This window comes from Sinocyclocheilus grahami, unplaced genomic scaffold, assembly GCF_001515645.1.
Source record: "Sinocyclocheilus grahami isolate Dianchi unplaced genomic scaffold, SAMN03320097.WGS_v1.1 scaffold597.1, whole genome shotgun sequence".
NCBI classification, from domain to species: domain Eukaryota; kingdom Metazoa; phylum Chordata; class Actinopteri; order Cypriniformes; family Cyprinidae; genus Sinocyclocheilus; species Sinocyclocheilus grahami.
In genome coordinates, this window is record NW_015505776.1 from 221168 (window position 1) to 233239 (window position 12072).

General features: G+C 40.3%; 1 protein-coding gene across 3 annotated transcripts in view; it reads right to left on the reverse strand.

Annotated features, from left to right (window-relative positions):
• The window catches only part of LOC107557302 (serine/threonine-protein phosphatase 6 regulatory subunit 2-like), an 18119-nt gene extending 6345 nt beyond the window's left edge, over positions 1-11774 (reverse strand). Inside the window, exons 1-11 of one of the 3 annotated variants that reach the window (XM_016240686.1) lie at positions 11442-11774; positions 8574-8727; positions 5705-5968; positions 4515-4701; positions 4254-4391; positions 3438-3503; positions 3212-3324; positions 2953-3066; positions 2701-2827; positions 736-888; positions 375-605 (exon numbers count right to left, since the gene is read on the reverse strand). In XM_016240686.1, coding sequence (XP_016096172.1) covers positions 375-605; positions 736-888; positions 2701-2827; positions 2953-3066; positions 3212-3324; positions 3438-3503; positions 4254-4391; positions 4515-4701; positions 5705-5931 — 1356 coding nt within the window. In that variant the 5' untranslated portion in view covers positions 5932-5968; positions 8574-8727; positions 11442-11774. Of the gene's footprint in view, positions 1-374; positions 606-735; positions 889-2700; positions 2828-2952; positions 3067-3211; positions 3325-3437; positions 3504-4253; positions 4392-4514; positions 4702-5704; positions 5969-8573; positions 8734-11441 lie in introns of all 3 variants that reach the window. The other 2 variants (XM_016240687.1, XM_016240685.1) reach the window with 2 other exon arrangements.
• Between the last annotated feature and the right edge of the window lie 298 nt (positions 11775-12072).

Below are 12072 nucleotides of genomic sequence, written 5' to 3' on the forward strand. Positions count from 1 at the left end.
ATTTTGTGAGACCCATTATATATATATATATATATATATATATATATATATATATAGTGTGTGTGTGTATATTTTTTTTCAGGATTTTTTGATGAATAAGTTGAAAAGAACATTATTTATTATCTTTACTGTCACTTTTAAACAATTGAATGCATCATTGCTGAACATAAGTATTTATTTCTTTAAAAAAAAAAACTTTCTGACTCCAAACTTTTGAACAGTAGTGTATATGTTAAGTAGTGAAAGTGGTGCATGCATTCATGACCACCACTAACAAGGCCTACTACATTGTTTCCTTAAGCCAATATGACAACAGGCACTAAAAGGAAGTGGTCATGATCAAAAACAGATATGATCTAAAGCAGATGACCTACATTGGCAACAAGAGCATCTTGAATGGGCGTGTTTGCTGGGTCAGAGGTGCTGTTCTGACCCGGTGTTCCCTCCTCCACCTGGCTGCCTGTGCCTGTAGCTGGTCTCTCCTCGTGGTTCTGCAGACCTGGGTTCTGGAGGTCCGCATGGGCAGAGTGGTTCAGGATGGATGCCACACACAGCTCCACTTGCAAGTGCAAGAAATTATTCCAGGTGTATTTAAAGAATAAATCCTGCAACCAGAAAGTGGTAGAGAGTAAGAGAGAGGAAAGAAAGAAAATAATGAAAAATGAGATCGCCCACCAACAGCCAGCTCATAGTGTTGAGTCTGCGATATTTGATGTGTGCGTGCAAGTGATGTACCAACAGCAGGTCCATGGTGTTGAGTCTGCAGATCTCTTGGCAGATGCTGAGGTCGCAAGTCTGCAAAAGAGAAGCCACCAGTCTGGCCACATGAAGGCGGGCGCTCCCCAGGGGCTGCTCCAGAACGCCCACTGTAGTCAGTATTGCACTTCTCTGTTCCACAGCAAGTGGAGGGAGATTGGCACATTGTTAGAGGGCTGTCACTCTCAGCATTGCACAGTGATTGTTGAGACAGAAGCTCTGTTCCAGAACTTACTGTGCTGCCAACAAAGACTGACACACTTTATGGCATCATTAAAATGATGCACCTGAAGGCTGTTCCACAAAGTTCAGCAGCAACATTATGTTACCTTCAAAGACTTGATAAAGTCGCAATGAAACCGAAGTAGCAATTGATTGTTTCTTTGGTATTGTTCATCCGAGTGCAACAGATTATTCAACAAGAAAAAAAAAGTAGGACAGGAACTTGGTTCTACCCATCGGTTGTTGATTGGATTTTGAGATGTGGGCATTGCACTCAAAAATTTATGTCAGCTTGCATTCGACAGTGAAGAGGCGTGGTTTAGCCAGAGAAGTCTGCCATTTCACAGGAAGCTTGACTTAAAACATTTTGATTTAAATTTTCAAAATATTATGAAAAAATGACATGCATGGATGAATCTTTCAAATTAAGATCAAAAACATGCATTTACAAATAGGGTGAATTCTTTTCATACCGACTTTCCTGAAAAATTTTAATTCCTTCAAATATTTGGATGTGCCATGTATTTTGAGACCTAATGAAGTATGTTGTTAGCTTAGAAACACATGAACTCATCTGAGTTTCTAAATTAGCTTCTTGTGAAGAGTGCTATTTAAGTGACACAGGGTTGTCACCTATGTAGAGCGTTCCAAATCAGTCACTTATGAGGTTTTACTTCAGTTCTGCACGCAGCAAGGCAGCTTAAGTTTGGAAACAGAGCAACAAACTTTAGCTTAACACACAAACAAAATGAGAACAAATGGTTCAAAAGCCAAGAGATGACTTTTATGCCCAGATGGAGTTTAGTTGCGTGTGTGTGTTGGTACCGTAGGAGGGTTCAGTAGGAGCTGCTGGAAGTCCTTTATATGAGGCTCAATAGCACGTAAAATACTGCTGTTGACAGTGTAAGACCTTTCACATCCCTGAGAATACAGGTCCATCAGACCCTCCAGCCTAACAACATCAGACACAGAGGTAACAGAAGGTCAATGAAAGATTAAAAAAAGGAGGAAGAACAGCAAGCATCCAAGCATGACTTTATTTTAGGATTAATTAGGACCTTTAATGGATGAACTCACCCTGACCTTCGTGACTCCAGTAACGTAAGAAGCACTTGCGTTCCATTGACGACAGATGCTTCAGTCCTTTCCCCTTCAAACATGTTCTTCAAAAGCTCCGCCACATTCTCTTGTCTACAAATACACAAACATAAACGGATGAGATACATAAACAGGCCATTTCACAGGAAGCTTGACTTAAAACATTTTGATTTAAATTTTCAAAAAATTATGAAAAAATTACATGCATGGATGAATCTTTCAAATTAAGATCAAAAACATGCATTTACAAATAGGGTGAATTCTTTTCATACCGACTTTCCTGAAAAATTGTAATTCCTTCAAATATTTGGATGTGCCATGTATTTTGAGACCTAATGAAGTATGTTGTTAGCTTAGAAACACATGAACTCATCTGAGTTTCTAAATTAGCTTCTTGTGAAGAGTGCTATTTAAGTGACACAGGGTTGTCACCTATGTAGAGCGTTCCAAATCAGTCACTTATGAGGTTTTACTTCAGTTCTGCACGCAGCAAGGCAGCTTAAGTTTGGAAACAGAGCAACAAACTTTAGCTTAACACACAAACAAAATGAGAACAAATGGTTCAAAAGCCAAGAGATGACTTTTATGCCCAGATGGAGTTTAGTTGCGTGTGTGTGTTGGTACCGTAGGAGGGTTCAGTAGGAGCTGCTGGAAGTCCTTTATATGAGGCTCAATAGCACGTAAAATACTGCTGTTGACAGTGTAAGACCTTTCACATCCCTGAGAATACAGGTCCATCAGACCCTCCAGCCTAACAACATCAGACACAGAGGTAACAGAAGGTCAATGAAAGATTAAAAAAAGGAGGAAGAACAGCAAGCATCCAAGCATGACTTTATTTTAGGATTAATTAGGACCTTTAATGGATGAACTCACCCTGACCTTCGTGACTCCAGTAACGTAAGAAGCACTTGCGTTCCATTGACGACAGATGCTTCAGTCCTTTCCCCTTCAAACATGTTCTTCAAAAGCTCTGCCACATTCTCTTGTCTACAAAGACATAAACATAAGTGGATGAAAAACAAAAACAGCCCTTTTATACAAAAACAGCAGTCTTTACTGAGTGTGTAAATTCTTACACATGGCTCATTACATTACATAACTGTGATCTTAGATAATCAAATGAGGCACGTACGACTCCAATACAGCAAGTAAGGGGTCTGGTTCAGTGACCTCTGACAGCTGATTGGCCTGGTCTCGACTAAGTCGAATGATGTCACAAAGAGTCTGGGATGCATTAGATTGTCTCTGCAGAACAACAAAGTGGAAAAGAATGTACTTAGTTCTTTTTTTAAACTTCAATAACTGAAATCATTTGGGCTGGAGGTGAAAAGTTTAGCAGAGTGAGTGATATTTTGTACCTCTTCATCTCTCCCTGTGTGCATGAGCTCTGTGAGTCTCTGGATGAGTCTCTCTTCATTCAGCCACTGCAAATACATTCATTCACAGATCAGAATCACAGCCCTGTAATGAGTGGTGGGGATTCAGCCAGGGCTTGGCGGACAACAGTCAGGCTAAATGCAGGTCAATGTCTCATTTAAGGACTCTATTTTTTAGTTCGCTTCATTGGCTTCTGATCCATTTTAGAATTCAGTTTAAAATTTTGATTTTTGTTTTTAAAGCTCTTAATGACCAAGCCCCATCCTATCTTAAAGACCTTCCTACTCCTCTATTATCAACCAGATTTTTAAGATCTTCTGACAGGGCTCTTTTATCTGTCCCTCGTTCCAGTTTAAAAACTAAGGGAGCTTTTTCTGTTGCCCACCTGTCTGTGGAACCAACTGTCACTAGACATCCACCTTGCACCTTTTATTACCATTTCTAAATTGAAGTTTTATTCTTTAACTTTGTTCAGCACATTGGATTTCTTTGCTATATTTAAATGTGCTATATAAATAAAATGTAAGCTGCTGAATCACTTATTAACGTTCCTTAAAGGTGTAATTTCTACAAAAGATTCAGGTTCCTAGAGGCAGATCAAGGTAAAATGCTTTTGAACAAGATTAACCATCATATAACCTGCAAATCCACTTGTAGAGTCAACAACACATGGGACCACTCACACAGAACATGTTATTGCAGTCAGATATAGTTGGACACAAGAAAAGGAATAAAATGCTCCCTTAAGTAGAAATCTGTTCATTCTCATTTATATATATAAATATTAGTGTGCTTACATTGAGGACCTCCATCCTCAAGAGGGCAGGCTCTACACAGCTGATGAGGCGCAGCAAAAGATCCATCATGGCCGAGGCATCAATGTGATTCAGCACCAGACTGATAAAGTTGTGTTTTTTCCTTAGGAAAGAGATTACCTGCATGTGCAATGACAGACAACTTACTAACTATACAAATCAAACAAATAACCCCCATATTTCCTTTTTGCCATTTGGTGTGTGCGTTCATATTCTGAGCTGTGTGGATCAGATTGTGCATACCTGGTCTGTTTTACGTGCAATCAAGTTGCCGATGGTTTTGCTGAAGAAAGACGCCAGCAGGGGATTAAGGGGTGGCTCCTGCTCCAGAAAGTGGTAGAGCTTCTCCAAAAGGGATTCATCTCCACCCAGCTTATCATTGATAAGAGCCACATCAGAGGTCAGGAGCTCACAGGCAATGTTTGGAAACCTGGATAAACAGAACCAAACAAAAAGTCAATAATAGTTACACGTTACATGTGACAACACTATCAAACAGTAAATGCAACAGGCCAAAACAGTCTGTGGTGACTTGGACTTTAGCATTACAAACAAAGCCACTTTCTGAGTTTCCAACGAAGACATTTCAAAAGTAACAAAAGTTGCTCTGTAGCACTACTTATATTCTGTCACTCAGATAGCATTAAAGTAAATACTGGTCAACTGAGTGGTGCAGTGTTGTCTGTGCCACAAGAGAGGGTAATAAGCTCTGCTTCAGTGCCTTGTATTCTATTGTATGATTCTGCATTTGACAAAAATATCACCAAACAAAAAATCTGGATCAGTGCAGCTGAGAACATATTTCACTCAATGTAATAGCATTTCACAATACTTGGAGAGAAAAGATATTTTGAGTGAATCCGCTTGCTCATTTCAAGACAAATGATTCTGCTTCCTACACACAAGAACCAAATGATTCGTTTTAAATGAACTGTAATCTCTTTCTCTCTCTCTAACCAACAGAGAGCACTAAAACTTCAAGCCTTCAGAACATGAGTTTTTCATATATTTTGTTGAACACAACCCTCACAAACACAGCAACTCTGATTTAAAACATAAAAGTTGCAGAATGCAGGAGTTGTTACACATCACCTTTTAACTCAATCATTTTCTCTGTTCCCCTTCCTTCATTTGCCATTTTAAAATGCACACCTCTCCATTTCTACATCTTCACTGTCACTGTTTTATTGTCCTCCCGTAACCAAGAGCTCAAAGCATGCAGGGCTACCAATGAACACCACATATGCCCTACCGTCATAATTCTGCAATTCTCAGTACCAGTCGGAATACTTTTTACTGCCAGCTATATTTACATGTAGGTAATTGGTTATTTACAGTGAATAAACACTTAAAGTGCTGTTTTCTGCAAAGTTGCAGTGTCTGGTTGGTCAAAACTAGCAAAAATAAGGCACAAAGCCGTGTCTCTGTCTTACTTGAAGCGAGTTTTCTCTTCCAGGTCAGCAGGGGGCTCCTCTGTAATAAGGGTGACCAGCTCCTGCATACAGTGATCCTTGGAGAGGAAGAGCAGGAGTTTGCGGTTCTGTGCTTTGCACTCCTGCAGGACATCCTCCTCTTCCATCAACTCTCTCAGAGTCACTCCCTCTCGATCCAGCAGCTGGTCAATATGGGAGGTGTTGTTCAGGTCAAACTTCCAGAACATGATGGCGGCGGTGGCTGCTGCAGCAGGAAGCCCAGGCCTAAAGAGAAGACATGAAAGTGAGGATAACATGAATACAAACAATTAAAAAGGCACTGATATTTCTTTTGAAATGAAATATCTATTGCAGAGAAGGCAATCCCAGAATGAGACTATGAATGAAAACAATGAACACAATGAAAAAAAAAATTCCAGGGTGCGTTGAACGAAATGCAGGCAAGCAGACTTGCCTAACCTTTTTGACTCAAATGTATTGTTGTCCAACACAAAGTTCAAAGATAATCTGATATTGTGGTTAGAGAGTTGGACTTGTAACCCAAAGGTTGCGGGTTCGAGTCTTGGTACAGGCAGGAATTGTTGGTGGGGGGAGTGAATAACCAGCGCTCTCTCCACCCTCAATACCACGACTGAGGTGAGACCCTTGAGCAAGGCACCGAACCCCCAACTTCTCCCTGGGCGCCGCAGCACACGGCCCACTGCTCCAGGTGTGTGTGTGTGTGTTCACTACTCACTGCTGTGTGTGTGCACTTGGATGGGTTAAATGCAGAGCACAAATTCCGAGTATGGGACACCATACTTGGCTACACGTCACTTTCACTTTTTCCACTTTCCAGCTTTTCTGCGTAATTATGACAAAGCTGCCTGTGTTTAAATATTTTTTATTAACATAAACTAGAAGGACTTAAATATTTCTTTTTTAATTCATTTTGTTTTCAGACATTTTTAAGAATGTTGTTCAGTTAAAAAAAAAAAATTCATTTATAATTAGATGATTTTAAAATATTAAAAACAATTTAAGTCATCTTTTATTCATTTTTAGTCATCTTGAACCCTCAATACCACGACTGAGGTGAGACCCTTGAGCAAGGCACCGAACCCCCAACTTCTCCCTGGGCGCCGCAGCACACGGCCCACTGCTCCAGGTGTGTGTGTGTGTGTTCACTACTCACTGCTGTGTGTGTGCACTTGGATGGGTTAAATGCAGAGCACAAATTCCGAGTATGGGACACCATACTTGGCTACACGTCACTTTCACTTTTTCCACTTTCCAGCTTTTCTGCGTAATTATGACAAAGCTGCCTGTGTTTAAATATTTTTTATTAACATAAACTAGAAGGACTTAAATATTTCTTTTTTAATTCATTTTGTTTTCAGACATTTTTAAGAATGTTGTTCAGTTAAAAAAAAAAAATTCATTTATAATTAGATGATTTTAAAATATTAAAAACAATTTAAGTCATCTTTTATTCATTTTTAGTCATCTTGAATGCCACTTGGAAGTTTGCTGAAGTTACTTAATGGGCTCCGGCCCCCTGGTTGAGAACCACTGATCCAGAGTGTTCCTAATCATTCACTTATGAAGTTCCATAATGGTTAGGGAGCTGTCTTAAAAGCAGCTGTCTATGTAGGCAACCTAATAGGTTTTGGAACAAAGCTATAGAGTGAGTGGGAGGGGGGGGGGGGGGGGAGAATAGCGATGGAAAGCAGAACTAACAGATGAAAGAAAATATGGAGAACATAAAAACAAGGAAGGGGATAAAATAATTGACGGACCTTTAAAGCATCCAACTAACACATCCCACTCAAAACCAAACATTAAAGTCTGTTTAAAGTCAATTCTGAGAATTGTTTCTAAACACATTATAAACGTTAGAAATACATTGCGGAACCATGTTACAAAGACTGTGAACTATGTAGTACTTAATTGTGGAGTTAAACAGTTAAACAGGTTTTCAACATTTTCGTGTTCAGGATTTATTGGGCGGGGCTAAAATCATGACTCGATGACGAAACGGAGTCACTGAGCATGGTCCCTCCCCTAACACTGTGCTCGACTTGAAGCAGCACTGCGCAGATCGATCGGTGTGACATCAAAGTACAGAGCAATAGAGAGCAGACGGCTCCTCATGCTTTCTAATCGCTGTCGTGTCATACACTGATCGTTCTGCACAGCCCTGCTTCAAGTCGAACACACCTAATAACTACAGCGCAGTGGTTTGCCCGCTCAATCGCGAGTTACTGCCATTCGTTACTACAGCCTAGAGGTTGCTAGCTAGCTATGCCTTTGTCACGTAAATGCATAATACCTGGTTGCAATAATTTACAAAACAAGCTGCAGAGGAAGACATTTGAGAGAGATGGGAGCTTTTCCGCAAGTGGGCACGGTTTCAGCACCGCCAGCGGACACACCCCCAGCGATTGAGAGAAGAGAATACTGCTTATTTTTTCAAGATTTTGATAGCTTATTTTATTAACTTGGCGGGGGTTTTTTTGCATTTAAATTTGGCTGGGTGGTTAATAACACACTTTTCTGTGGTGTGATAAACTCAGAACACACATTTAATATTGACTTTACACGGACTTTAAGCAACTGGAACATGAAGAGCAACTTTCCTTCTTTCAGTACTAATTGAAATCACCTGGGCTGTGAAGATTTTCTAACCACTCTGGTCATGAACAAAGCAGAACTTTCCCACAACATGACTGGTACTCACGCATAACACCCTGGGCGATACATTTCACACAGCCTGATAGGCTCCGCTTGCTCAAAGAGATGAGATCTGTTAGTAAGCCTATGTAAAAGACTCTTCAGGAACTCAAGCTCTGGAACATTAATAGCATTTGTTAAATAAATATATTTTTACCAGCTGATGAAACGTGTGAATCCTTAGTTACACCTCGTCCACAGGCAGACAGGCATTTGAGTGGCAGAATGCAGACAGCACAGAATGACCTAGCATTAATCTGCATGAGGTCCACTTCCCACCAGTCCTTCCTCGAATACACGCCTCAGACGGACTGACACTGGGGGAAAAAAAGCAAACTGTTCAAAAACTAATGCAGGCACGGTGTGAAAAACTATTTGGGCTTATGTAATAATAAATAATATAAAGTTAGTATATCAGTAATGTATGGAACCACATTGCATCATATAGTCTAGGAACCTTGAAGCACAATATACTGTGCAAGACTAAAATCAGAACTATGGAAGGTCTTGTGAACTGAAAATGTAGTGTTTGTACAAACGTCATTTCCTTGTCAACAGTGAATAAACGCACATACACACTCTCTTCCTCAAATTTACCCCTATACTGACTCTAGCAGACATGCAACGTTATTTTAAGCAAATTTAAACAAATAAATGAGTCTTGAGATCAGACTTCAAGCATTAAAGAAATAGTTTACCCAAAAACGAAAATATGCTGAAAATGTACTCACTTTCAGGCCATCCAAGATGTAGATGAGTTTGTTTTTTCATCAGAACAGATTTGGAGAAATTTTGCATTACATCACTAGTGGTGCTCACTAGTGGATCCCCTGCAGTGAATGGGTGCCGTCAGAATGAGAGTCCAAACAGCTGATAAAAACATCACAATAATCCACAAGCAATCCAAATGACTCCAGTCCATCAAATAACATCTGCATGTTTGTAATAAACAAATCTTCCATCTTTAAGACATTTTTAATTTCCAACCGTTTCTTCCGTCTGCAATACACAATTTTGCTTTCTCCAAAAGCAAAAAGTCAAAACTTATCTTTTCTGAATCAGCAGAGAAATATGCACAGATAAGCACTACTTACAAGCGAAAACAGTCCAAAACAGTTTTAAACAAATATGTTGGTGGATTTCAAAAGGACAACAGGGGATGGAATTTTTCACTGGAAGAATTTATGGATTAAGGCGTTATTATGGATTAAGGACTCTTGAGTATTTTGGCAAGAAGTGACAGTTTCAAGTTAAAACACCTTAATGGTGGATTTGTTTCTTACTTTTGACTTCACAAGACGTTAATTGATCAACTGGACATCTGTGGATTGCTGTGTTATTTTTATAATTTGTTTGGACTCTCATTCTAACGGCACCCATCCACTGCAAAGGATACATTGGTGAACAAGTGATCTCAAAACCTGTTCCAATGAAGAAACAAATTGTTCTACATTTTGGATGGCCTGAGGGTGAGTACATTTTCAGCATTTTGGGTGAACATTTCCTTTAAGTCACATTTACCATTGTGGGGTGAATTTCTTCGAAATACAGTCATTTCAATAGGAATGCATGTGATCTGGAATTTTGCAGGATGAAAAAAAAAGAGGTTCCAAGATTTACCACGTGACCAACACAAACCTATTTGGCAAAAAAGCTTCATACATCACTACATTACGGACTGTAGACAACTGACTTTGAAAAAATGTTGCTGAAATTTCATAAAAATGTTGACCTTTAGACCAAATTATAGGAAGTTAAAATAAAAGGTGTCACTTGCAATTTCTTCCTAAATGAAATGCACACCTAATCCACATCTCATGTGCATATGGCACTCTCAAAACAGCAGCTGGTAACAGCTTCCTTGAGCACTACATACTCATCTGATGACAAACGGTATAGAGAAGACATACCGGAAAAAATATCTAGCATTGAACTGCAGATGTGAAGCTGAAGCACTTCATTTTTGAAAAAAAGTTAAAAAAAGTGGCCAAAAAAGAGAAAAAAAGAAAAGGGGACTTGTTTCCTTCTTTTATGTGGACATGACTGTGTAAGTGCAGAGCTCAGTGCGACAATAACAAGTGGAGAACTCCCCAATGAACTCAACATAGGAAAGCAAATGTCTCTGCTCTACAATTCATCAAAAATAGTAGCAGGCAGCAGCATCTGCACACACTACAAGCTGTCACACACAGCAGACACGAGCGGAGATGTTGCATGAGATCTCTGACAGCAGCTGAGGTCAAATAAGCTGGCACTGATTGCTCAACTGTCCAGAAGCTGCCTCCTTCGGAAGTTCCAGCAACTTGTCCTGACCCCTGAACCCCAGAGGGGGTGTTCATGCATTACAAAACTTCAAATGAGATTGCATTCGTCATACTGAACGATCGTGTTTTACAACTCAATAGTTAAATAGCTGGAGAGGATGAACTGACTTCGGAATTACTCATGTGGCTGCTTATGACAACCTGATTTGAATCAAATGTTTACAACAGACGTCAATGACAAACCAGAGCATTTTCACACCTTATGAAGCCGGGACGGGAAAAGACGTACTACTATCAAATTCACACATGGGACGATGATTTTAAGCGCAGAATAACGGGTTCAACAGAAAATCTCTGAGGTTGCATGTTTACAACTGGGCCCCGCTAGCAACCGTTAGCATCAGCGGCTAATATTAGCGACAAAACTGGTTTCCGTATTTACAAAACAACCCCAAACTCGACCGAAGCAACTCAAATAAACACTCGTTTAGAGCTCAAAATGGGTTACTAGAGATGCAAAGTGCGTTTGACTTCATTTAACGCTAAAGAATGGGATGTTTTCGGTTTGTTTGTTTACTAGCTCGTCTGGCTAACTTCAGCTGAATCTCTCTTACAGAAGTTTCTTCCCATCTGAAGAGAATTAAAACGACACATTTTCTAAGCAAAACACTCATAAACAAGCGCGGTTTTGAGTAAAGCAGAGAGGGTCGGCACCGACAGTGCCATCTGCGCATGTAAACGGGATTTGCATGTAAGCTTACCCCCGCGGTGAGTGTCTTCAGACGGGCTGCTGGTTGTCGGTTAGTGCTGGTCTGGCTCGTGCAGCGGTGGCGCTGCTGCTGCTGCCCCGCGCGGCGCGCGCTCTGTGAAACCCCACAGCTGCCACGAGAGCGTTTTCCTCGCAACTATCTGCCCAAAGCGAGAGCCATCGTCCTGCCCAAAGTCGTTTTTCCGCTCTCTTTTATTTATAAATTATTTTTTAGAAAATTACTCTGCTCTTAGTCACTACGTAGAGTTATCTCGGCCGCTCACGCGCAAAAAGAGGGAAGGGGGGGGTAGGAAAATAAAAACGCGTTCATGTGTTTGTATTCAAAATGGCGAAATTCTGTCACAGGCGCGCTCGCGCTGTCAGATTACTTGCCTGCACATCGAGTGCGCGCTTCCCCGCGTTCATTCCACTAGCCTTGACAAGACGAGCATCGATTAAAATAAGAAGAAGAATGAAAACTGGAGATTGTTGTCATACCCAGAGGCGGACAAAGTACTCAACTCCATTTCTTGAGTGAAAGTACAGATACTGCTGGTCAAATATTACTCCATTACAAGTAAAAGTTGTAAAGACAGATTTTTACTTAAGTAAAAGTACAGAAGCACTTGCTTTTAAAAGTACTT